The 27,737-nt window shown below is 37.5% G+C and overlaps 1 protein-coding gene across 1 annotated transcript in view; it reads left to right on the plus strand.

Moving 5' to 3' along the window:
- Positions 1–812: 812 nt before the first annotated feature.
- The window catches only part of LOC135690660 (transient receptor potential cation channel subfamily A member 1 homolog), an 86,479-nt gene continuing 59,554 nt past the window's right edge, over positions 813–27,737 (plus strand). Inside the window, exons 1-3 of the mRNA XM_089113526.1 lie at positions 813–1,464; positions 3,098–3,462; positions 3,734–4,007. Coding sequence (XP_088969652.1) covers positions 1,076–1,464; positions 3,098–3,462; positions 3,734–4,007 — 1,028 coding nt within the window. The 5' untranslated portion in view covers positions 813–1,075. The remainder of the gene's footprint in view (positions 1,465–3,097; positions 3,463–3,733; positions 4,008–27,737) is intronic.

Below are 27,737 nucleotides of genomic sequence, written 5' to 3' on the forward strand. Positions count from 1 at the left end.
GTGGCGGGGAGCATGCTGGGACAATTCCCCAACCACTGAGTGTGTTAAAAAATGACCTTGCATAGAAAAAAGTATCCAAAAAGCTTCGCTCAAACCGATTCAATCCCAGAAGAGCCGAACTGACGTCAACATTTCATCGAAAGTTGAAATGAGAGGGATTCAACTGCACGCTGTACTTAATGCTATAGAAACTCAAAATATTTTTTCAGCAAACTAATTGATTACATGCTACGTCATTTAAGATAGTTGTTCAAATTCATTTATTAATTCGCTAGTTACAATAAGAATATTAAAGGAAAAACAACCTTAGATACAACTAAATCAGCTGATGGACACATTGAAAAAAATCAAGATAGAGCTATCCAAGCCATGTGCCCAGTTGACGTGATTTAGCGATATACGTTTACAATTTATTTTGGTTTGAATAACAGTAAGAATAAGGTAATAAAAATGCAAATGAAGCTAGAATAAAAAAACTACAGTAAAGATAAAAAGTGGGAGAATTTGGTTTACAGCAAACAGCGTGTGCTAGTATTTTCACCATGTTCGATTATTTTAGGTTATTTAAAAGGTAACGTTTCATTTTGTTTTTGAAAGATATTTTGTTGTTGGTTTTCTTCAAATCTATAGAAAGGCACCAAGAAAATTTCTTTGAGGCAAATAAAAGAAATCAGCTAGTCCAAGTAAATTCTATGCTCTTAGCATGCTTTGCTGAAACACAATGTCACCTTGGCAAGGCACCCGCTTTCCTTTCAAATGGCATCTCAAAAGACAATGAAATCAGCTGAAGTCTTTTACTCTGTATGAAAACACAACACGAGGGGAAGCCGTATAAACAATAAACTATTTTGAGGCAACCTGACTCAAACACAAACGGGAGTTGTTTGTTTTATTTCATAGATGTCATCAGCTTGTACGTGCTTGTTTATTCGCTGTTTGTAGACTTTGTAGCTTATCCCAACTTTAAGAATGCTAAAATGTTTGAGAAGTTACACACTGATTCAATATAACTTCAAAGGAAAGCAGTTGAAGTTTCGAAAAACAATCTCTTTGTGCTTTCAAACTTACTGAGGCAATGGAGCTGCAATTGATAAAAGGAAAACAACCCAAGGAAAAAGGTTCACCAACCAGAAAGGAAGTCGCTTACTCAAAATTACTGAAAAGTTCTTGGCGTATGTCCAGGCCTTCTAGACCGTCTACATCGTCAGTGGGGAATCAAGGACGGAGATGTTTGAAATCGCCTCTTCATGAAGCCATCTTAGCTCACGATGTTCCTGGTATAGAAAGAATTTTAAGCAATTCTGTAGGAGATTATATTGATAGTTTCGACGAAGAAGGGATGGCACCACTGCATCAAGCAGCCAAGCAAGGACTGTGTCAAGTTATACCATCCTTGCTGAATCACGGTGCTTCAGTAAACCTGAAGAATGTGGACGGTAGCACAGCTTTACACGTAGCTTTGAGGTAACGTATGCAGAGCTTGTAACTTTATCAGTGGTATACATCGGAATGAACTTTCGCTGTTTCATCAGCAGAGGTAGATTAAGACACTTGAATAAAGCCCAACTAAAAATTAAACAATATATGAAGAAATATACTATTTGAGAACAAATGAGTTATAAAATGTTTCTCACTTAAACCTCACTATCAATGACATCTTTGAAATCAATATTTTACGTTTTCCCAAACGAGGCTTCTCTTTTAGAAGGCGTCTTTTATCCCTAGGACCGACTCTATACGGTTATGTTTTGATATTAACAAAATAAAATTCTTCGCTACAAAAAACTATAGCTTCAGAGTAGGCCATTATGTCTCATTTTTCACCTACCTGTCGATTTTTTGTTTCCTTGGAATGGAGGGCCCTGGCAAGGCTTCCTTGATGTTTCAGCTCCAAACCTCGAAATCGACCATTATGGAGAAACTTGGATTTAGTATTGGGTTGGATAAAAAGATCTTTTCTGACATTAGCATCTCAGATTTCGTTTTATCAGGCCTCGCCATTTGAGGAGAGCCATAGCTCTCGCTCCCCTCCAGGGTCCCCTCAAATGCTCGAGGGGACAGGCACCGCGGAGCGTTGAAAAAAGTAGGGGGTCTAAAAAAAGTGGGGGGGGGGCTGCTCCGCGGTGCCTGGGGGAGCTGCCAATTTTTCTCCTAAACTATTAAAAAAAGGAAAAATTGGCTCCCTTGAAAATAATTTTTTCTTCATTTCTATTTGTATACAACTATGTATACAATTTGTATACAATGCCTCACCAGGAAGTTACTAAGAGAGTTGTTTACTACTCGCCTGCTAAAAGTCTCATGGCCAGGCCTGATTACAATATTAGTCAATGTTTCAGAGTTTCAAACTTATTTAGCACAAAGTTGAGTTAGATGACATGGGAAATGTTAACCGCTTTGCAAACGTCTGTTCAGCATAGAACTGCACATTGAAATAAAGCGTTTGGAGGGTGTTCAAAAATGTGTAAGAATTTGGAGCAATGTATCCAAGAACAACCAAAACGTCTAGGGCTTAGTTTGACAAAATTATCACAATTATTGTATATTGTGGTAAAATATGTTCATGTTCATTTTTTTTGAATTCCACAACATAAAGTTCCACAAAATACTTAATAAAAATACAGCAATTTAAAATAACAAGCAATCATTTTAAGAATAAGATGTGGAGCACAAATTACATGTAGGGTATGTATGCATGGGGAATCATTTAAAGGAGGAACTGTCTCAGTAGCAAAGCTAATCGAGAAGAGAGGCTCCCCTATACAAAAAGATATGTCAGCACTTCACAGATATTATAATAAATAATACCGAAAATGAAACTCCGATTTCTGTAAGTGGGAAGTGATAAACAGTGTGAGAAATTTAGAGGATTAGTTTTCAATGATTTTTGCAAGCAGATATGACTTCAATTTGTGACGTAAACAAACCAATGATTCAGATTCTTTGATGGCAGTAGGAATACTATGTGTCATTGCATGGTATGTGTGCTCTTTTCAACGGATGAGAACTACATCTCCTACTGCATAGACCGTTACAGTCTGTGTTGAACGTCTGTGAGCTCATTTTTCATGACTCTTTAATTAATCTATCTTCCCAGGTACAGCCGGGAAGATGTCGCGTTGGCATTAATAAATGGTGGAGCAGATGCTAGCTTGATTGATTCAAGAGGCCTGAATTCTTTGCATACTGCTGCTAAGGAAGGTTTACCATCGATAGTTCGTAAACTTTCAGAAGGAGACCTCGTTGATGTAGATGCTCGAGATAAGAATTTGAATACAGCCTTGCATCATGCAGTCGTGGAAAATGACGTTCAATCCTGCAATATTCTGCTCGAGAATAAAGCATCAGTTGACATTTGCAATGAAATGGGGGAGACGCCTTTACATATTGCAGTTAGTGAGGACTACACTGATATTATAGAACATTTGATTGAGACAAAGAGGGAATTGCAAGGTGCATCAGGTAAGAGATATTGACGTGGTTCCTTTCCTGTTGACGTACGTACAAAGCAAGAGACTAGCAAACACTGAATTGTCCTTTAAAGACATTGTCAAACAGCACGGGCCTTCAAACAGTGAGCAAGCAGATTTTTGGCAGATGTAAAGCTTTGAAGTATCCACCAAAACTTAGGCCTACATATCCCCAATGTAAAGATATGTTTTTTTTGAAAGAATTAAATCAATGCGCTAAAGAAATTTGATAAATTCATATTTGACATTTTCTTTCTTTGTAGATACCAAGGATGATAAAACTTCAATTGAAACTTTCATAAACAAACCGCGAAAGGACATGAAGACGGCTGTATTTTTGGCAGCAGAAATGGGGCATGTCACAGCTATGCAGAAATTGATTGAAGAAGGAGCTGACATATTTGTTCAAAGTTCGAACAAAACAACCTTACTTCACCTCAATGCGTCAGCAGGAAATGAAAACGCCGTCAGGTTTTTATTGAAGAAGGGTATCTCAAGCAATACAGTAAATAACAAACGGAGAACTCCACTGCATGAGTAAGTATATCATTTATACTTTATTCGACTTTGAAGTAATTCTTAAGTTCTTGTCAATGTCTTTATCATACAATGCCTGCCAAAAGTACTTGGAACACCCACAAATTTACGCTGCATTTGATAATCTTTCATTCCTTTCATGAAAAAAATTTGCTACTTCCGCCCCCTTCCCCCTCAAACAATGTTGATGATTTAGAGAAATATCATAAAAGAAGCGCAAAAGAAAGTGCTTCCTAAAATCCTAGTCCGTTTGATAGTAAACCAACATTGTTCCGTGGGGGAGAGGGGGATGATTGGTTTTGACCTTGGAAATTGATGTCAGTGTTCCAAGACTTTTGGCAGGCATTGTCTGAAAATTTTCTCGAAAACAGCAATCTGCGATATCAAAACATTGTGCTACCCTAGGGTTTTCGATGGTGCTGATCTCAATGCTACTAATGAAAATTCGAAATTTTCACTCTTTACCCAGTTAAAAGGGGGGAAGGGGGTTTGGACTCTGAACGATTGATATAGTAGATATCCGAGTATTGTTATTTGTTACAAAAAACATTCTACTGATTTTTTCCGTCAATATCATTTAAATCATTATTGAATACCAGTATTTTGTGCAGAATTCGATCATCGGTTTAAGAAAACTATTAATTTTCAAAGGAAAAACAGTATAGTTTAGTGCTTTTGAAAAAGTGTTTTTTGCTGAAAAGTCCCCTTATTTATGGTTTAATTGTTGATGAAAAAACAAAAAAATTCATGAGAATGTCTACAAACCATGCATGATATAAATAATTGCGAACAACATGCTGGTGAGAAACTGTGCAAATGGCTCAATTTTATCCACCATAACCCTCCCAAAACCATCTACGAATTTAATAAATTTGCTTAGGCTATGCTCCTTCGCATTCACATGTGGCAACATGGTAGCGCTCATAGACACCCCATTCCCTATTATTTTCTATCTTCCCTTGTCCCAGTAATTGGAAAATGGTTTGTGCCAATTATAATTGTTCGTTTTCCATTGTTAAAGTATGCTAGGAATTGAAAGAACGCCCCTTTTCTAATGGGCACGTGATGTAGTATGAAAATGCCTATTGCCAATGGTTACCAACGGTCTACAGCCACGGTCTACACATTTAAAATGTTCATAAAAATCGTATTTTTCAAAGAAAGTAGACGAAACCTCGTCAGTAGGTGTGCATGGCTGGTATAAAAAATATTGTAGGTTTTCAGATCGATACAAGTTGTAAAACTGAAGAAATTCAGGAAAGTGTCAACGGTCTACACTTTCTGAGAATTGAATTTGAAGTACTCTAGATCTTATTCTCCTTTTGAGTGTAGACCGTGGGATTTTCGTCATATTTTGCCGTTTTCTTCATGGAATTCATACAAAGGTTAATTTTATCTTTGAGGGGTATTATTATACACCTTTTGGGTGAATTTGGGGGCAAACATCCCCCTGACAAGTCAGAAAATTGCGAAGAAACAGCCACGGTCTACACAACGGTCTACAAGCGTTCATTTCCGAGGGTGAGAGTTGCCTTGCGGGGCCTTGTCCTTCACATCGACGCGCGCTACATTCGATGAAATAATATATTTTGTTGTGGCAAATGTCACGCAAACAAATACAGCAATCAATTAACGATAAAATAATCTGCCTTGCGCTTTATGAAGACAAAAGTAGCAGGTAGAGTCTAACTTAAAGGCCATTTTGGCAATGCAGTAACAGTAGGGAAGAGGGCTTTCTTTGTAGTGCTTCTGGGCCAAGCATTTAGGAGCGCAGGAAGGCGAGTGGATGTCAGTTTTATTTCAGTTCCCTTACCAACCAACATGGAATAGTAGATCAATCAGTTGGGAACTCTGATGTGGGAAACACGGGGTGTCTTTCTACAATTTAGGTAAACACTCTGAAATTTGTCATTTGGGCACTGAATTGCACAACAAGGGCCTATATGAATGACAACTTGTAAATCCGTGATAAAAAGAGAGCAACTACCCGACATAATTCTCAAATACGACCTTATCTATAATTAGAAACATGAAACAGAGGAATCGATGTCACTTTTATAAAATTGCATCCTTTCCATTTTTAGATTATTTTCTAGCTGCCACTCATATTTGTCTCCTTCATCTATCCCATTATTTCTTAGACAGCCATCTGGCATTGAGCCTTTAAAAAGATTCAAAATACAATCTTGATCTTATTTATTGGAAATCGATTTTGATTTTAGCAATTTTCACCTTAATTGAAATATGGCATTTAGTTTCATGGGGGTAGCTTGCCCCCACCCCCGAAAAGAGACAATACCCCCATATCTCCTTATCGGTAACACGTACGATGTTGAAAATGGCAGAAATGGAATCAGCACCATCAAAAACCTATAGGAGGATATTGGTTTTGGTGGAATATCTAATAAGCTTCAAAATGAAATTCAGACAATGCCTGCCAAAAGTACTTGGAACACCCACAAATTTACGCTGCATTTGATAATCTTTCATTCCTTTCATGAAAAAAATTTGCTACTTCCGCCCCCTTCCCCCTCAAACAATGTTGATGATTTAGAGAAATATCATAAAAGAAGCGCAAAAGAAAGTGCTTCCTAAAATCCTAGTCCGTTTGATAGTAAACCAACATTGTTCCGTGGGGGAGAGGGGGATGATTGGTTTTGACCTTGGAAATTGATGTCAGTGTTCCAAGACTTTTGGCAGGCATTGTCTGAAAATTTTCTCGAAAACAGCAATCTGCGATATCAAAACATTGTGCTACCCTAGGGTTTTCGATGGTGCTGATCTCAATGCTACTAATGAAAATTCGAAATTTTCACTCTTTACCCAGTTAAAAGGGGGGAAGGGGGTTTGGACTCTGAACGATTGATATAGTAGATATCCGAGTATTGTTATTTGTTACAAAAAACATTCTACTGATTTTTTCCGTCAATATCATTTAAATCATTATTGAATACCAGTATTTTGTGCAGAATTCGATCATCGGTTTAAGAAAACTATTAATTTTCAAAGGAAAAACAGTATAGTTTAGTGCTTTTGAAAAAGTGTTTTTTGCTGAAAAGTCCCCTTATTTATGGTTTAATTGTTGATGAAAAAACAAAAAAATTCATGAGAATGTCTACAAACCATGCATGATATAAATAATTGCGAACAACATGCTGGTGAGAAACTGTGCAAATGGCTCAATTTTATCCACCATAACCCTCCCAAAACCATCTACGAATTTAATAAATTTGCTTAGGCTATGCTCCTTCGCATTCACATGTGGCAACATGGTAGCGCTCATAGACACCCCATTCCCTATTATTTTCTATCTTCCCTTGTCCCAGTAATTGGAAAATGGTTTGTGCCAATTATAATTGTTCGTTTTCCATTGTTAAAGTATGCTAGGAATTGAAAGAACGCCCCTTTTCTAATGGGCACGTGATGTAGTATGAAAATGCCTATTGCCAATGGTTACCAACGGTCTACAGCCACGGTCTACACATTTAAAATGTTCATAAAAATCGTATTTTTCAAAGAAAGTAGACGAAACCTCGTCAGTAGGTGTGCATGGCTGGTATAAAAAATATTGTAGGTTTTCAGATCGATACAAGTTGTAAAACTGAAGAAATTCAGGAAAGTGTCAACGGTCTACACTTTCTGAGAATTGAATTTGAAGTACTCTAGATCTTATTCTCCTTTTGAGTGTAGACCGTGGGATTTTCGTCATATTTTGCCGTTTTCTTCATGGAATTCATACAAAGGTTAATTTTATCTTTGAGGGGTATTATTATACACCTTTTGGGTGAATTTGGGGGCAAACATCCCCCTGACAAGTCAGAAAATTGCGAAGAAACAGCCACGGTCTACACAACGGTCTACAAGCGTTCATTTCCGAGGGTGAGAGTTGCCTTGCGGGGCCTTGTCCTTCACATCGACGCGCGCTACATTCGATGAAATAATATATTTTGTTGTGGCAAATGTCACGCAAACAAATACAGCAATCAATTAACGATAAAATAATCTGCCTTGCGCTTTATGAAGACAAAAGTAGCAGGTAGAGTCTAACTTAAAGGCCATTTTGGCAATGCAGTAACAGTAGGGAAGAGGGCTTTCTTTGTAGTGCTTCTGGGCCAAGCATTTAGGAGCGCAGGAAGGCGAGTGGATGTCAGTTTTATTTCAGTTCCCTTACCAACCAACATGGAATAGTAGATCAATCAGTTGGGAACTCTGATGTGGGAAACACGGGGTGTCTTTCTACAATTTAGGTAAACACTCTGAAATTTGTCATTTGGGCACTGAATTGCACAACAAGGGCCTATATGAATGACAACTTGTAAATCCGTGATAAAAAGAGAGCAACTACCCGACATAATTCTCAAATACGACCTTATCTATAATTAGAAACATGAAACAGAGGAATCGATGTCACTTTTATAAAATTGCATCCTTTCCATTTTTAGATTATTTTCTAGCTGCCACTCATATTTGTCTCCTTCATCTATCCCATTATTTCTTAGACAGCCATCTGGCATTGAGCCTTTAAAAAGATTCAAAATACAATCTTGATCTTATTTATTGGAAATCGATTTTGATTTTAGCAATTTTCACCTTAATTGAAATATGGCATTTAGTTTCATGGGGGTAGCTTGCCCCCACCCCCGAAAAGAGACAATACCCCCATATCTCCTTATCGGTAACACGTACGATGTTGAAAATGGCAGAAATGGAATCAGCACCATCAAAAACCTATAGGAGGATATTGGTTTTGGTGGAATATCTAATAAGCTTCAAAATGAAATTCAGACAATGCCTGCCAAAAGTACTTGGAACACCCACAAATTTACGCTGCATTTGATAATCTTTCATTCCTTTCATGAAAAAAATTTGCTACTTCCGCCCCCTTCCCCCTCAAACAATGTTGATGATTTAGAGAAATATCATAAAAGAAGCGCAAAAGAAAGTGCTTCCTAAAATCCTAGTCCGTTTGATAGTAAACCAACATTGTTCCGTGGGGGAGAGGGGGATGATTGGTTTTGACCTTGGAAATTGATGTCAGTGTTCCAAGACTTTTGGCAGGCATTGTCTGAAAATTTTCTCGAAAACAGCAATCTGCGATATCAAAACATTGTGCTACCCTAGGGTTTTCGATGGTGCTGATCTCAATGCTACTAATGAAAATTCGAAATTTTCACTCTTTACCCAGTTAAAAGGGGGGAAGGGGGTTTGGACTCTGAACGATTGATATAGTAGATATCCGAGTATTGTTATTTGTTACAAAAAACATTCTACTGATTTTTTCCGTCAATATCATTTAAATCATTATTGAATACCAGTATTTTGTGCAGAATTCGATCATCGGTTTAAGAAAACTATTAATTTTCAAAGGAAAAACAGTATAGTTTAGTGCTTTTGAAAAAGTGTTTTTTGCTGAAAAGTCCCCTTATTTATGGTTTAATTGTTGATGAAAAAACAAAAAAATTCATGAGAATGTCTACAAACCATGCATGATATAAATAATTGCGAACAACATGCTGGTGAGAAACTGTGCAAATGGCTCAATTTTATCCACCATAACCCTCCCAAAACCATCTACGAATTTAATAAATTTGCTTAGGCTATGCTCCTTCGCATTCACATGTGGCAACATGGTAGCGCTCATAGACACCCCATTCCCTATTATTTTCTATCTTCCCTTGTCCCAGTAATTGGAAAATGGTTTGTGCCAATTATAATTGTTCGTTTTCCATTGTTAAAGTATGCTAGGAATTGAAAGAACGCCCCTTTTCTAATGGGCACGTGATGTAGTATGAAAATGCCTATTGCCAATGGTTACCAACGGTCTACAGCCACGGTCTACACATTTAAAATGTTCATAAAAATCGTATTTTTCAAAGAAAGTAGACGAAACCTCGTCAGTAGGTGTGCATGGCTGGTATAAAAAATATTGTAGGTTTTCAGATCGATACAAGTTGTAAAACTGAAGAAATTCAGGAAAGTGTCAACGGTCTACACTTTCTGAGAATTGAATTTGAAGTACTCTAGATCTTATTCTCCTTTTGAGTGTAGACCGTGGGATTTTCGTCATATTTTGCCGTTTTCTTCATGGAATTCATACAAAGGTTAATTTTATCTTTGAGGGGTATTATTATAACCTTTTGGGTGAATTTGGGGGCAAACATCCCCCTGACAAGTCAGAAAATTGCGAAGAAACAGCCACGGTCTACACAACGGTCTACAAGCGTTCATTTCCGAGGGTGAGAGTTGCCTTGCGGGGCCTTGTCCTTCACATCGACGCGCGCTACATTCGATGAAATAATATATTTTGTTGTGGCAAATGTCACGCAAACAAATACAGCAATCAATTAACGATAAAATAATCTGCCTTGCGCTTTATGAAGACAAAAGTAGCAGGTAGAGTCTAACTTAAAGGCCATTTTGGCAATGCAGTAACAGTAGGGAAGAGGGCTTTCTTTGTAGTGCTTCTGGGCCAAGCATTTAGGAGCGCAGGAAGGCGAGTGGATGTCAGTTTTATTTCAGTTCCCTTACCAACCAACATGGAATAGTAGATCAATCAGTTGGGAACTCTGATGTGGGAAACACGGGGTGTCTTTCTACAATTTAGGTAAACACTCTGAAATTTGTCATTTGGGCACTGAATTGCACAACAAGGGCCTATATGAATGACAACTTGTAAATCCGTGATAAAAAGAGAGCAACTACCCGACATAATTCTCAAATACGACCTTATCTATAATTAGAAACATGAAACAGAGGAATCGATGTCACTTTTATAAAATTGCATCCTTTCCATTTTTAGATTATTTTCTAGCTGCCACTCATATTTGTCTCCTTCATCTATCCCATTATTTCTTAGACAGCCATCTGGCATTGAGCCTTTAAAAAGATTCAAAATACAATCTTGATCTTATTTATTGGAAATCGATTTTGATTTTAGCAATTTTCACCTTAATTGAAATATGGCATTTAGTTTCATGGGGGTAGCTTGCCCCCACCCCCGAAAAGAGACAATACCCCCATATCTCCTTATCGGTAACACGTACGATGTTGAAAATGGCAGAAATGGAATCAGCACCATCAAAAACCTATAGGAGGATATTGGTTTTGGTGGAATATCTAATAAGCTTCAAAATGAAATTCAGACAATGCCTGCCAAAAGTACTTGGAACACCCACAAATTTACGCTGCATTTGATAATCTTTCATTCCTTTCATGAAAAAAATTTGCTACTTCCGCCCCCTTCCCCCTCAAACAATGTTGATGATTTAGAGAAATATCATAAAAGAAGCGCAAAAGAAAGTGCTTCCTAAAATCCTAGTCCGTTTGATAGTAAACCAACATTGTTCCGTGGGGGAGAGGGGGATGATTGGTTTTGACCTTGGAAATTGATGTCAGTGTTCCAAGACTTTTGGCAGGCATTGTCTGAAAATTTTCTCGAAAACAGCAATCTGCGATATCAAAACATTGTGCTACCCTAGGGTTTTCGATGGTGCTGATCTCAATGCTACTAATGAAAATTCGAAATTTTCACTCTTTACCCAGTTAAAAGGGGGGAAGGGGGTTTGGACTCTGAACGATTGATATAGTAGATATCCGAGTATTGTTATTTGTTACAAAAAACATTCTACTGATTTTTTCCGTCAATATCATTTAAATCATTATTGAATACCAGTATTTTGTGCAGAATTCGATCATCGGTTTAAGAAAACTATTAATTTTCAAAGGAAAAACAGTATAGTTTAGTGCTTTTGAAAAAGTGTTTTTTTGCTGAAAAGTCCCCTTATTTATGGTTTAATTGTTGATGAAAAAACAAAAAAATTCATGAGAATGTCTACAAACCATGCATGATATAAATAATTGCGAACAACATGCTGGTGAGAAACTGTGCAAATGGCTCAATTTTATCCACCATAACCCTCCCAAAACCATCTACGAATTTAATAAATTTGCTTAGGCTATGCTCCTTCGCATTCACATGTGGCAACATGGTAGCGCTCATAGACACCCCATTCCCTATTATTTTCTATCTTCCCTTGTCCCAGTAATTGGAAAATGGTTTGTGCCAATTATAATTGTTCGTTTTCCATTGTTAAAGTATGCTAGGAATTGAAAGAACGCCCCTTTTCTAATGGGCACGTGATGTAGTATGAAAATGCCTATTGCCAATGGTTACCAACGGTCTACAGCCACGGTCTACACATTTAAAATGTTCATAAAAATCGTATTTTTCAAAGAAAGTAGACGAAACCTCGTCAGTAGGTGTGCATGGCTGGTATAAAAAATATTGTAGGTTTTCAGATCGATACAAGTTGTAAAACTGAAGAAATTCAGGAAAGTGTCAACGGTCTACACTTTCTGAGAATTGAATTTGAAGTACTCTAGATCTTATTCTCCTTTTGAGTGTAGACCGTGGGATTTTCGTCATATTTTGCCGTTTTCTTCATGGAATTCATACAAAGGTTAATTTTATCTTTGAGGGGTATTATTATACACCTTTTGGGTGAATTTGGGGGCAAACATCCCCCTGACAAGTCAGAAAATTGCGAAGAAACAGCCACGGTCTACACAACGGTCTACAAGCGTTCATTTCCGAGGGTGAGAGTTGCCTTGCGGGGCCTTGTCCTTCACATCGACGCGCGCTACATTCGATGAAATAATATATTTTGTTGTGGCAAATGTCACGCAAACAAATACAGCAATCAATTAACGATAAAATAATCTGCCTTGCGCTTTATGAAGACAAAAGTAGCAGGTAGAGTCTAACTTAAAGGCCATTTTGGCAATGCAGTAACAGTAGGGAAGAGGGCTTTCTTTGTAGTGCTTCTGGGCCAAGCATTTAGGAGCGCAGGAAGGCGAGTGGATGTCAGTTTTATTTCAGTTCCCTTACCAACCAACATGGAATAGTAGATCAATCAGTTGGGAACTCTGATGTGGGAAACACGGGGTGTCTTTCTACAATTTAGGTAAACACTCTGAAATTTGTCATTTGGGCACTGAATTGCACAACAAGGGCCTATATGAATGACAACTTGTAAATCCGTGATAAAAAGAGAGCAACTACCCGACATAATTCTCAAATACGACCTTATCTATAATTAGAAACATGAAACAGAGGAATCGATGTCACTTTTATAAAATTGCATCCTTTCCATTTTTAGATTATTTTCTAGCTGCCACTCATATTTGTCTCCTTCATCTATCCCATTATTTCTTAGACAGCCATCTGGCATTGAGCCTTTAAAAAGATTCAAAATACAATCTTGATCTTATTTATTGGAAATCGATTTTGATTTTAGCAATTTTCACCTTAATTGAAATATGGCATTTAGTTTCATGGGGGTAGCTTGCCCCCACCCCCGAAAAGAGACAATACCCCCATATCTCCTTATCGGTAACACGTACGATGTTGAAAATGGCAGAAATGGAATCAGCACCATCAAAAACCTATAGGAGGATATTGGTTTTGGTGGAATATCTAATAAGCTTCAAAATGAAATTCAGATGTCTGAAAATTTTCTCGAAAACAGCAATCTGCGATATCAAAACATTGTGCTACCCTAGGGTTTTCGATGGTGCTGATCTCAATGCTACTAATGAAAATTCGAAATTTTCACTCTTTACCCAGTTAAAAGGGGGGAAGGGGGTTTGGACTCTGAACGATTGATATAGTAGATATCCGAGTATTGTTATTTGTTACAAAAAACATTCTACTGATTTTTTCCGTCAATATCATTTAAATCATTATTGAATACCAGTATTTTGTGCAGAATTCGATCATCGGTTTAAGAAAACTATTAATTTTCAAAGGAAAAACAGTATAGTTTAGTGCTTTTGAAAAAGTGTTTTTTTGCTGAAAAGTCCCCTTATTTATGGTTTAATTGTTGATGAAAAAACAAAAAAATTCATGAGAATGTCTACAAACCATGCATGATATAAATAATTGCGAACAACATGCTGGTGAGAAACTGTGCAAATGGCTCAATTTTATCCACCATAACCCTCCCAAAACCATCTACGAATTTAATAAATTTGCTTAGGCTATGCTCCTTCGCATTCACATGTGGCAACATGGTAGCGCTCATAGACACCCCATTCCCTATTATTTTCTATCTTCCCTTGTCCCAGTAATTGGAAAATGGTTTGTGCCAATTATAATTGTTCGTTTTCCATTGTTAAAGTATGCTAGGAATTGAAAGAACGCCCCTTTTCTAATGGGCACGTGATGTAGTATGAAAATGCCTATTGCCAATGGTTACCAACGGTCTACAGCCACGGTCTACACATTTAAAATGTTCATAAAAATCGTATTTTTCAAAGAAAGTAGACGAAACCTCGTCAGTAGGTGTGCATGGCTGGTATAAAAAATATTGTAGGTTTTCAGATCGATACAAGTTGTAAAACTGAAGAAATTCAGGAAAGTGTCAACGGTCTACACTTTCTGAGAATTGAATTTGAAGTACTCTAGATCTTATTCTCCTTTTGAGTGTAGACCGTGGGATTTTCGTCATATTTTGCCGTTTTCTTCATGGAATTCATACAAAGGTTAATTTTATCTTTGAGGGGTATTATTATACACCTTTTGGGTGAATTTGGGGGCAAACATCCCCCTGACAAGTCAGAAAATTGCGAAGAAACAGCCACGGTCTACACAACGGTCTACAAGCGTTCATTTCCGAGGGTGAGAGTTGCCTTGCGGGGCCTTGTCCTTCACATCGACGCGCGCTACATTCGATGAAATAATATATTTTGTTGTGGCAAATGTCACGCAAACAAATACAGCAATCAATTAACGATAAAATAATCTGCCTTGCGCTTTATGAAGACAAAAGTAGCAGGTAGAGTCTAACTTAAAGGCCATTTTGGCAATGCAGTAACAGTAGGGAAGAGGGCTTTCTTTGTAGTGCTTCTGGGCCAAGCATTTAGGAGCGCAGGAAGGCGAGTGGATGTCAGTTTTATTTCAGTTCCCTTACCAACCAACATGGAATAGTAGATCAATCAGTTGGGAACTCTGATGTGGGAAACACGGGGTGTCTTTCTACAATTTAGGTAAACACTCTGAAATTTGTCATTTGGGCACTGAATTGCACAACAAGGGCCTATATGAATGACAACTTGTAAATCCGTGATAAAAAGAGAGCAACTACCCGACATAATTCTCAAATACGACCTTATCTATAATTAGAAACATGAAACAGAGGAATCGATGTCACTTTTATAAAATTGCATCCTTTCCATTTTTAGATTATTTTCTAGCTGCCACTCATATTTGTCTCCTTCATCTATCCCATTATTTCTTAGACAGCCATCTGGCATTGAGCCTTTAAAAAGATTCAAAATACAATCTTGATCTTATTTATTGGAAATCGATTTTGATTTTAGCAATTTTCACCTTAATTGAAATATGGCATTTAGTTTCATGGGGGTAGCTTGCCCCCACCCCCGAAAAGAGACAATACCCCCATATCTCCTTATCGGTAACACGTACGATGTTGAAAATGGCAGAAATGGAATCAGCACCATCAAAAACCTATAGGAGGATATTGGTTTTGGTGGAATATCTAATAAGCTTCAAAATGAAATTCAGACAATGCCTGCCAAAAGTACTTGGAACACCCACAAATTTACGCTGCATTTGATAATCTTTCATTCCTTTCATGAAAAAAATTTGCTACTTCCGCCCCCTTCCCCCTCAAACAATGTTGATGATTTAGAGAAATATCATAAAAGAAGCGCAAAAGAAAGTGCTTCCTAAAATCCTAGTCCGTTTGATAGTAAACCAACATTGTTCCGTGGGGGAGAGGGGGATGATTGGTTTTGACCTTGGAAATTGATGTCAGTGTTCCAAGACTTTTGGCAGGCATTGTCTGAAAATTTTCTCGAAAACAGCAATCTGCGATATCAAAACATTGTGCTACCCTAGGGTTTTCGATGGTGCTGATCTCAATGCTACTAATGAAAATTCGAAATTTTCACTCTTTACCCAGTTAAAAGGGGGGAAGGGGGTTTGGACTCTGAACGATTGATATAGTAGATATCCGAGTATTGTTATTTGTTACAAAAAACATTCTACTGATTTTTTCCGTCAATATCATTTAAATCATTATTGAATACCAGTATTTTGTGCAGAATTCGATCATCGGTTTAAGAAAACTATTAATTTTCAAAGGAAAAACAGTATAGTTTAGTGCTTTTGAAAAAGTGTTTTTTTGCTGAAAAGTCCCCTTATTTATGGTTTAATTGTTGATGAAAAAACAAAAAAATTCATGAGAATGTCTACAAACCATGCATGATATAAATAATTGCGAACAACATGCTGGTGAGAAACTGTGCAAATGGCTCAATTTTATCCACCATAACCCTCCCAAAACCATCTACGAATTTAATAAATTTGCTTAGGCTATGCTCCTTCGCATTCACATGTGGCAACATGGTAGCGCTCATAGACACCCCATTCCCTATTATTTTCTATCTTCCCTTGTCCCAGTAATTGGAAAATGGTTTGTGCCAATTATAATTGTTCGTTTTCCATTGTTAAAGTATGCTAGGAATTGAAAGAACGCCCCTTTTCTAATGGGCACGTGATGTAGTATGAAAATGCCTATTGCCAATGGTTACCAACGGTCTACAGCCACGGTCTACACATTTAAAATGTTCATAAAAATCGTATTTTTCAAAGAAAGTAGACGAAACCTCGTCAGTAGGTGTGCATGGCTGGTATAAAAAATATTGTAGGTTTTCAGATCGATACAAGTTGTAAAACTGAAGAAATTCAGGAAAGTGTCAACGGTCTACACTTTCTGAGAATTGAATTTGAAGTACTCTAGATCTTATTCTCCTTTTGAGTGTAGACCGTGGGATTTTCGTCATATTTTGCCGTTTTCTTCATGGAATTCATACAAAGGTTAATTTTATCTTTGAGGGGTATTATTATACACCTTTTGGGTGAATTTGGGGGCAAACATCCCCCTGACAAGTCAGAAAATTGCGAAGAAACAGCCACGGTCTACACAACGGTCTACAAGCGTTCATTTCCGAGGGTGAGAGTTGCCTTGCGGGGCCTTGTCCTTCACATCGACGCGCGCTACATTCGATGAAATAATATATTTTGTTGTGGCAAATGTCACGCAAACAAATACAGCAATCAATTAACGATAAAATAATCTGCCTTGCGCTTTATGAAGACAAAAGTAGCAGGTAGAGTCTAACTTAAAGGCCATTTTGGCAATGCAGTAACAGTAGGGAAGAGGGCTTTCTTTGTAGTGCTTCTGGGCCAAGCATTTAGGAGCGCAGGAAGGCGAGTGGATGTCAGTTTTATTTCAGTTCCCTTACCAACCAACATGGAATAGTAGATCAATCAGTTGGGAACTCTGATGTGGGAAACACGGGGTGTCTTTCTACAATTTAGGTAAACACTCTGAAATTTGTCATTTGGGCACTGAATTGCACAACAAGGGCCTATATGAATGACAACTTGTAAATCCGTGATAAAAAGAGAGCAACTACCCGACATAATTCTCAAATACGACCTTATCTATAATTAGAAACATGAAACAGAGGAATCGATGTCACTTTTATAAAATTGCATCCTTTCCATTTTTAGATTATTTTCTAGCTGCCACTCATATTTGTCTCCTTCATCTATCCCATTATTTCTTAGACAGCCATCTGGCATTGAGCCTTTAAAAAGATTCAAAATACAATCTTGATCTTATTTATTGGAAATCGATTTTGATTTTAGCAATTTTCACCTTAATTGAAATATGGCATTTAGTTTCATGGGGGTAGCTTGCCCCCACCCCCGAAAAGAGACAATACCCCCATATCTCCTTATCGGTAACACGTACGATGTTGAAAATGGCAGAAATGGAATCAGCACCATCAAAAACCTATAGGAGGATATTGGTTTTGGTGGAATATCTAATAAGCTTCAAAATGAAATTCAGACAATGCCTGCCAAAAGTACTTGGAACACCCACAAATTTACGCTGCATTTGATAATCTTTCATTCCTTTCATGAAAAAAATTTGCTACTTCCGCCCCCTTCCCCCTCAAACAATGTTGATGATTTAGAGAAATATCATAAAAGAAGCGCAAAAGAAAGTGCTTCCTAAAATCCTAGTCCGTTTGATAGTAAACCAACATTGTTCCGTGGGGGAGAGGGGGATGATTGGTTTTGACCTTGGAAATTGATGTCAGTGTTCCAAGACTTTTGGCAGGCATTGTCTGAAAATTTTCTCGAAAACAGCAATCTGCGATATCAAAACATTGTGCTACCCTAGGGTTTTCGATGGTGCTGATCTCAATGCTACTAATGAAAATTCGAAATTTTCACTCTTTACCCAGTTAAAAGGGGGGAAGGGGGTTTGGACTCTGAACGATTGATATAGTAGATATCCGAGTATTGTTATTTGTTACAAAAAACATTCTACTGATTTTTTCCGTCAATATCATTTAAATCATTATTGAATACCAGTATTTTGTGCAGAATTCGATCATCGGTTTAAGAAAACTATTAATTTTCAAAGGAAAAACAGTATAGTTTAGTGCTTTTGAAAAAGTGTTTTTTTGCTGAAAAGTCCCCTTATTTATGGTTTAATTGTTGATGAAAAAACAAAAAAATTCATGAGAATGTCTACAAACCATGCATGATATAAATAATTGCGAACAACATGCTGGTGAGAAACTGTGCAAATGGCTCAATTTTATCCACCATAACCCTCCCAAAACCATCTACGAATTTAATAAATTTGCTTAGGCTATGCTCCTTCGCATTCACATGTGGCAACATGGTAGCGCTCATAGACACCCCATTCCCTATTATTTTCTATCTTCCCTTGTCCCAGTAATTGGAAAATGGTTTGTGCCAATTATAATTGTTCGTTTTCCATTGTTAAAGTATGCTAGGAATTGAAAGAACGCCCCTTTTCTAATGGGCACGTGATGTAGTATGAAAATGCCTATTGCCAATGGTTACCAACGGTCTACAGCCACGGTCTACACATTTAAAATGTTCATAAAAATCGTATTTTTCAAAGAAAGTAGACGAAACCTCGTCAGTAGGTGTGCATGGCTGGTATAAAAAATATTGTAGGTTTTCAGATCGATACAAGTTGTAAAACTGAAGAAATTCAGGAAAGTGTCAACGGTCTACACTTTCTGAGAATTGAATTTGAAGTACTCTAGATCTTATTCTCCTTTTGAGTGTAGACCGTGGGATTTTCGTCATATTTTGCCGTTTTCTTCATGGAATTCATACAAAGGTTAATTTTATCTTTGAGGGGTATTATTATACACCTTTTGGGTGAATTTGGGGGCAAACATCCCCCTGACAAGTCAGAAAATTGCGAAGAAACAGCCACGGTCTACACAACGGTCTACAAGCGTTCATTTCCGAGGGTGAGAGTTGCCTTGCGGGGCCTTGTCCTTCACATCGACGCGCGCTACATTCGATGAAATAATATATTTTGTTGTGGCAAATGTCACGCAAACAAATACAGCAATCAATTAACGATAAAATAATCTGCCTTGCGCTTTATGAAGACAAAAGTAGCAGGTAGAGTCTAACTTAAAGGCCATTTTGGCAATGCAGTAACAGTAGGGAAGAGGGCTTTCTTTGTAGTGCTTCTGGGCCAAGCATTTAGGAGCGCAGGAAGGCGAGTGGATGTCAGTTTTATTTCAGTTCCCTTACCAACCAACATGGAATAGTAGATCAATCAGTTGGGAACTCTGATGTGGGAAACACGGGGTGTCTTTCTACAATTTAGGTAAACACTCTGAAATTTGTCATTTGGGCACTGAATTGCACAACAAGGGCCTATATGAATGACAACTTGTAAATCCGTGATAAAAAGAGAGCAACTACCCGACATAATTCTCAAATACGACCTTATCTATAATTAGAAACATGAAACAGAGGAATCGATGTCACTTTTATAAAATTGCATCCTTTCCATTTTTAGATTATTTTCTAGCTGCCACTCATATTTGTCTCCTTCATCTATCCCATTATTTCTTAGACAGCCATCTGGCATTGAGCCTTTAAAAAGATTCAAAATACAATCTTGATCTTATTTATTGGAAATCGATTTTGATTTTAGCAATTTTCACCTTAATTGAAATATGGCATTTAGTTTCATGGGGGTAGCTTGCCCCCACCCCCGAAAAGAGACAATACCCCCATATCTCCTTATCGGTAACACGTACGATGTTGAAAATGGCAGAAATGGAATCAGCACCATCAAAAACCTATAGGAGGATATTGGTTTTGGTGGAATATCTAATAAGCTTCAAAATGAAATTCAGACAATGCCTGCCAAAAGTACTTGGAACACCCACAAATTTACGCTGCATTTGATAATCTTTCATTCCTTTCATGAAAAAAATTTGCTACTTCCGCCCCCTTCCCCCTCAAACAATGTTGATGATTTAGAGAAATATCATAAAAGAAGCGCAAAAGAAAGTGCTTCCTAAAATCCTAGTCCGTTTGATAGTAAACCAACATTGTTCCGTGGGGGAGAGGGGGATGATTGGTTTTGACCTTGGAAATTGATGTCAGTGTTCCAAGACTTTTGGCAGGCATTGTCTGAAAATTTTCTCGAAAACAGCAATCTGCGATATCAAAACATTGTGCTACCCTAGGGTTTTCGATGGTGCTGATCTCAATGCTACTAATGAAAATTCGAAATTTTCACTCTTTACCCAGTTAAAAGGGGGGAAGGGGGTTTGGACTCTGAACGATTGATATAGTAGATATCCGAGTATTGTTATTTGTTACAAAAAACATTCTACTGATTTTTTCCGTCAATATCATTTAAATCATTATTGAATACCAGTATTTTGTGCAGAATTCGATCATCGGTTTAAGAAAACTATTAATTTTCAAAGGAAAAACAGTATAGTTTAGTGCTTTTGAAAAAGTGTTTTTTTGCTGAAAAGTCCCCTTATTTATGGTTTAATTGTTGATGAAAAAACAAAAAAATTCATGAGAATGTCTACAAACCATGCATGATATAAATAATTGCGAACAACATGCTGGTGAGAAACTGTGCAAATGGCTCAATTTTATCCACCATAACCCTCCCAAAACCATCTACGAATTTAATAAATTTGCTTAGGCTATGCTCCTTCGCATTCACATGTGGCAACATGGTAGCGCTCATAGACACCCCATTCCCTATTATTTTCTATCTTCCCTTGTCCCAGTAATTGGAAAATGGTTTGTGCCAATTATAATTGTTCGTTTTCCATTGTTAAAGTATGCTAGGAATTGAAAGAACGCCCCTTTTCTAATGGGCACGTGATGTAGTATGAAAATGCCTATTGCCAATGGTTACCAACGGTCTACAGCCACGGTCTACACATTTAAAATGTTCATAAAAATCGTATTTTTCAAAGAAAGTAGACGAAACCTCGTCAGTAGGTGTGCATGGCTGGTATAAAAAATATTGTAGGTTTTCAGATCGATACAAGTTGTAAAACTGAAGAAATTCAGGAAAGTGTCAACGGTCTACACTTTCTGAGAATTGAATTTGAAGTACTCTAGATCTTATTCTCCTTTTGAGTGTAGACCGTGGGATTTTCGTCATATTTTGCCGTTTTCTTCATGGAATTCATACAAAGGTTAATTTTATCTTTGAGGGGTATTATTATACACCTTTTGGGTGAATTTGGGGGCAAACATCCCCCTGACAAGTCAGAAAATTGCGAAGAAACAGCCACGGTCTACACAACGGTCTACAAGCGTTCATTTCCGAGGGTGAGAGTTGCCTTGCGGGGCCTTGTCCTTCACATCGACGCGCGCTACATTCGATGAAATAATATATTTTGTTGTGGCAAATGTCACGCAAACAAATACAGCAATCAATTAACGATAAAATAATCTGCCTTGCGCTTTATGAAGACAAAAGTAGCAGGTAGAGTCTAACTTAAAGGCCATTTTGGCAATGCAGTAACAGTAGGGAAGAGGGCTTTCTTTGTAGTGCTTCTGGGCCAAGCATTTAGGAGCGCAGGAAGGCGAGTGGATGTCAGTTTTATTTCAGTTCCCTTACCAACCAACATGGAATAGTAGATCAATCAGTTGGGAACTCTGATGTGGGAAACACGGGGTGTCTTTCTACAATTTAGGTAAACACTCTGAAATTTGTCATTTGGGCACTGAATTGCACAACAAGGGCCTATATGAATGACAACTTGTAAATCCGTGATAAAAAGAGAGCAACTACCCGACATAATTCTCAAATACGACCTTATCTATAATTAGAAACATGAAACAGAGGAATCGATGTCACTTTTATAAAATTGCATCCTTTCCATTTTTAGATTATTTTCTAGCTGCCACTCATATTTGTCTCCTTCATCTATCCCATTATTTCTTAGACAGCCATCTGGCATTGAGCCTTTAAAAAGATTCAAAATACAATCTTGATCTTATTTATTGGAAATCGATTTTGATTTTAGCAATTTTCACCTTAATTGAAATATGGCATTTAGTTTCATGGGGGTAGCTTGCCCCCACCCCCGAAAAGAGACAATACCCCCATATCTCCTTATCGGTAACACGTACGATGTTGAAAATGGCAGAAATGGAATCAGCACCATCAAAAACCTATAGGAGGATATTGGTTTTGGTGGAATATCTAATAAGCTTCAAAATGAAATTCAGATGTCTGAAAATTTTCTCGAAAACAGCAATCTGCGATATCAAAACATTGTGCTACCCTAGGGTTTTCGATGGTGCTGATCTCAATGCTACTAATGAAAATTCGAAATTTTCACTCTTTACCCAGTTAAAAGGGGGGAAGGGGGTTTGGACTCTGAACGATTGATATAGTAGATATCCGAGTATTGTTATTTGTTACAAAAAACATTCTACTGATTTTTTCCGTCAATATCATTTAAATCATTATTGAATACCAGTATTTTGTGCAGAATTCGATCATCGGTTTAAGAAAACTATTAATTTTCAAAGGAAAAACAGTATAGTTTAGTGCTTTTGAAAAAGTGTTTTTTTGCTGAAAAGTCCCCTTATTTATGGTTTAATTGTTGATGAAAAAACAAAAAAATTCATGAGAATGTCTACAAACCATGCATGATATAAATAATTGCGAACAACATGCTGGTGAGAAACTGTGCAAATGGCTCAATTTTATCCACCATAACCCTCCCAAAACCATCTACGAATTTAATAAATTTGCTTAGGCTATGCTCCTTCGCATTCACATGTGGCAACATGGTAGCGCTCATAGACACCCCATTCCCTATTATTTTCTATCTTCCCTTGTCCCAGTAATTGGAAAATGGTTTGTGCCAATTATAATTGTTCGTTTTCCATTGTTAAAGTATGCTAGGAATTGAAAGAACGCCCCTTTTCTAATGGGCACGTGATGTAGTATGAAAATGCCTATTGCCAATGGTTACCAACGGTCTACAGCCACGGTCTACACATTTAAAATGTTCATAAAAATCGTATTTTTCAAAGAAAGTAGACGAAACCTCGTCAGTAGGTGTGCATGGCTGGTATAAAAAATATTGTAGGTTTTCAGATCGATACAAGTTGTAAAACTGAAGAAATTCAGGAAAGTGTCAACGGTCTACACTTTCTGAGAATTGAATTTGAAGTACTCTAGATCTTATTCTCCTTTTGAGTGTAGACCGTGGGATTTTCGTCATATTTTGCCGTTTTCTTCATGGAATTCATACAAAGGTTAATTTTATCTTTGAGGGGTATTATTATACACCTTTTGGGTGAATTTGGGGGCAAACATCCCCCTGACAAGTCAGAAAATTGCGAAGAAACAGCCACGGTCTACACAACGGTCTACAAGCGTTCATTTCCGAGGGTGAGAGTTGCCTTGCGGGGCCTTGTCCTTCACATCGACGCGCGCTACATTCGATGAAATAATATATTTTGTTGTGGCAAATGTCACGCAAACAAATACAGCAATCAATTAACGATAAAATAATCTGCCTTGCGCTTTATGAAGACAAAAGTAGCAGGTAGAGTCTAACTTAAAGGCCATTTTGGCAATGCAGTAACAGTAGGGAAGAGGGCTTTCTTTGTAGTGCTTCTGGGCCAAGCATTTAGGAGCGCAGGAAGGCGAGTGGATGTCAGTTTTATTTCAGTTCCCTTACCAACCAACATGGAATAGTAGATCAATCAGTTGGGAACTCTGATGTGGGAAACACGGGGTGTCTTTCTACAATTTAGGTAAACACTCTGAAATTTGTCATTTGGGCACTGAATTGCACAACAAGGGCCTATATGAATGACAACTTGTAAATCCGTGATAAAAAGAGAGCAACTACCCGACATAATTCTCAAATACGACCTTATCTATAATTAGAAACATGAAACAGAGGAATCGATGTCACTTTTATAAAATTGCATCCTTTCCATTTTTAGATTATTTTCTAGCTGCCACTCATATTTGTCTCCTTCATCTATCCCATTATTTCTTAGACAGCCATCTGGCATTGAGCCTTTAAAAAGATTCAAAATACAATCTTGATCTTATTTATTGGAAATCGATTTTGATTTTAGCAATTTTCACCTTAATTGAAATATGGCATTTAGTTTCATGGGGGTAGCTTGCCCCCACCCCCGAAAAGAGACAATACCCCCATATCTCCTTATCGGTAACACGTACGATGTTGAAAATGGCAGAAATGGAATCAGCACCATCAAAAACCTATAGGAGGATATTGGTTTTGGTGGAATATCTAATAAGCTTCAAAATGAAATTCAGACAATGCCTGCCAAAAGTACTTGGAACACCCACAAATTTACGCTGCATTTGATAATCTTTCATTCCTTTCATGAAAAAAATTTGCTACTTCCGCCCCCTTCCCCCTCAAACAATGTTGATGATTTAGAGAAATATCATAAAAGAAGCGCAAAAGAAAGTGCTTCCTAAAATCCTAGTCCGTTTGATAGTAAACCAACATTGTTCCGTGGGGGAGAGGGGGATGATTGGTTTTGACCTTGGAAATTGATGTCAGTGTTCCAAGACTTTTGGCAGGCATTGTCTGAAAATTTTCTCGAAAACAGCAATCTGCGATATCAAAACATTGTGCTACCCTAGGGTTTTCGATGGTGCTGATCTCAATGCTACTAATGAAAATTCGAAATTTTCACTCTTTACCCAGTTAAAAGGGGGGAAGGGGGTTTGGACTCTGAACGATTGATATAGTAGATATCCGAGTATTGTTATTTGTTACAAAAAACATTCTACTGATTTTTTCCGTCAATATCATTTAAATCATTATTGAATACCAGTATTTTGTGCAGAATTCGATCATCGGTTTAAGAAAACTATTAATTTTCAAAGGAAAAACAGTATAGTTTAGTGCTTTTGAAAAAGTGTTTTTTTGCTGAAAAGTCCCCTTATTTATGGTTTAATTGTTGATGAAAAAACAAAAAAATTCATGAGAATGTCTACAAACCATGCATGATATAAATAATTGCGAACAACATGCTGGTGAGAAACTGTGCAAATGGCTCAATTTTATCCACCATAACCCTCCCAAAACCATCTACGAATTTAATAAATTTGCTTAGGCTATGCTCCTTCGCATTCACATGTGGCAACATGGTAGCGCTCATAGACACCCCATTCCCTATTATTTTCTATCTTCCCTTGTCCCAGTAATTGGAAAATGGTTTGTGCCAATTATAATTGTTCGTTTTCCATTGTTAAAGTATGCTAGGAATTGAAAGAACGCCCCTTTTCTAATGGGCACGTGATGTAGTATGAAAATGCCTATTGCCAATGGTTACCAACGGTCTACAGCCACGGTCTACACATTTAAAATGTTCATAAAAATCGTATTTTTCAAAGAAAGTAGACGAAACCTCGTCAGTAGGTGTGCATGGCTGGTATAAAAAATATTGTAGGTTTTCAGATCGATACAAGTTGTAAAACTGAAGAAATTCAGGAAAGTGTCAACGGTCTACACTTTCTGAGAATTGAATTTGAAGTACTCTAGATCTTATTCTCCTTTTGAGTGTAGACCGTGGGATTTTCGTCATATTTTGCCGTTTTCTTCATGGAATTCATACAAAGGTTAATTTTATCTTTGAGGGGTATTATTATACACCTTTTGGGTGAATTTGGGGGCAAACATCCCCCTGACAAGTCAGAAAATTGCGAAGAAACAGCCACGGTCTACACAACGGTCTACAAGCGTTCATTTCCGAGGGTGAGAGTTGCCTTGCGGGGCCTTGTCCTTCACATCGACGCGCGCTACATTCGATGAAATAATATATTTTGTTGTGGCAAATGTCACGCAAACAAATACAGCAATCAATTAACGATAAAATAATCTGCCTTGCGCTTTATGAAGACAAAAGTAGCAGGTAGAGTCTAACTTAAAGGCCATTTTGGCAATGCAGTAACAGTAGGGAAGAGGGCTTTCTTTGTAGTGCTTCTGGGCCAAGCATTTAGGAGCGCAGGAAGGCGAGTGGATGTCAGTTTTATTTCAGTTCCCTTACCAACCAACATGGAATAGTAGATCAATCAGTTGGGAACTCTGATGTGGGAAACACGGGGTGTCTTTCTACAATTTAGGTAAACACTCTGAAATTTGTCATTTGGGCACTGAATTGCACAACAAGGGCCTATATGAATGACAACTTGTAAATCCGTGATAAAAAGAGAGCAACTACCCGACATAATTCTCAAATACGACCTTATCTATAATTAGAAACATGAAACAGAGGAATCGATGTCACTTTTATAAAATTGCATCCTTTCCATTTTTAGATTATTTTCTAGCTGCCACTCATATTTGTCTCCTTCATCTATCCCATTATTTCTTAGACAGCCATCTGGCATTGAGCCTTTAAAAAGATTCAAAATACAATCTTGATCTTATTTATTGGAAATCGATTTTGATTTTAGCAATTTTCACCTTAATTGAAATATGGCATTTAGTTTCATGGGGGTAGCTTGCCCCCACCCCCGAAAAGAGACAATACCCCCATATCTCCTTATCGGTAACACGTACGATGTTGAAAATGGCAGAAATGGAATCAGCACCATCAAAAACCTATAGGAGGATATTGGTTTTGGTGGAATATCTAATAAGCTTCAAAATGAAATTCAGACAATGCCTGCCAAAAGTACTTGGAACACCCACAAATTTACGCTGCATTTGATAATCTTTCATTCCTTTCATGAAAAAAATTTGCTACTTCCGCCCCCTTCCCCCTCAAACAATGTTGATGATTTAGAGAAATATCATAAAAGAAGCGCAAAAGAAAGTGCTTCCTAAAATCCTAGTCCGTTTGATAGTAAACCAACATTGTTCCGTGGGGGAGAGGGGGATGATTGGTTTTGACCTTGGAAATTGATGTCAGTGTTCCAAGACTTTTGGCAGGCATTGTCTGAAAATTTTCTCGAAAACAGCAATCTGCGATATCAAAACATTGTGCTACCCTAGGGTTTTCGATGGTGCTGATCTCAATGCTACTAATGAAAATTCGAAATTTTCACTCTTTACCCAGTTAAAAGGGGGGAAGGGGGTTTGGACTCTGAACGATTGATATAGTAGATATCCGAGTATTGTTATTTGTTACAAAAAACATTCTACTGATTTTTTCCGTCAATATCATTTAAATCATTATTGAATACCAGTATTTTGTGCAGAATTCGATCATCGGTTTAAGAAAACTATTAATTTTCAAAGGAAAAACAGTATAGTTTAGTGCTTTTGAAAAAGTGTTTTTTTGCT

This window comes from Rhopilema esculentum, chromosome 4, assembly GCF_057945365.1.
Source record: "Rhopilema esculentum isolate cy_ngs chromosome 4, ASM5794536v1, whole genome shotgun sequence".
NCBI lineage: Eukaryota > Metazoa > Cnidaria > Scyphozoa > Rhizostomeae > Rhizostomatidae > Rhopilema > Rhopilema esculentum.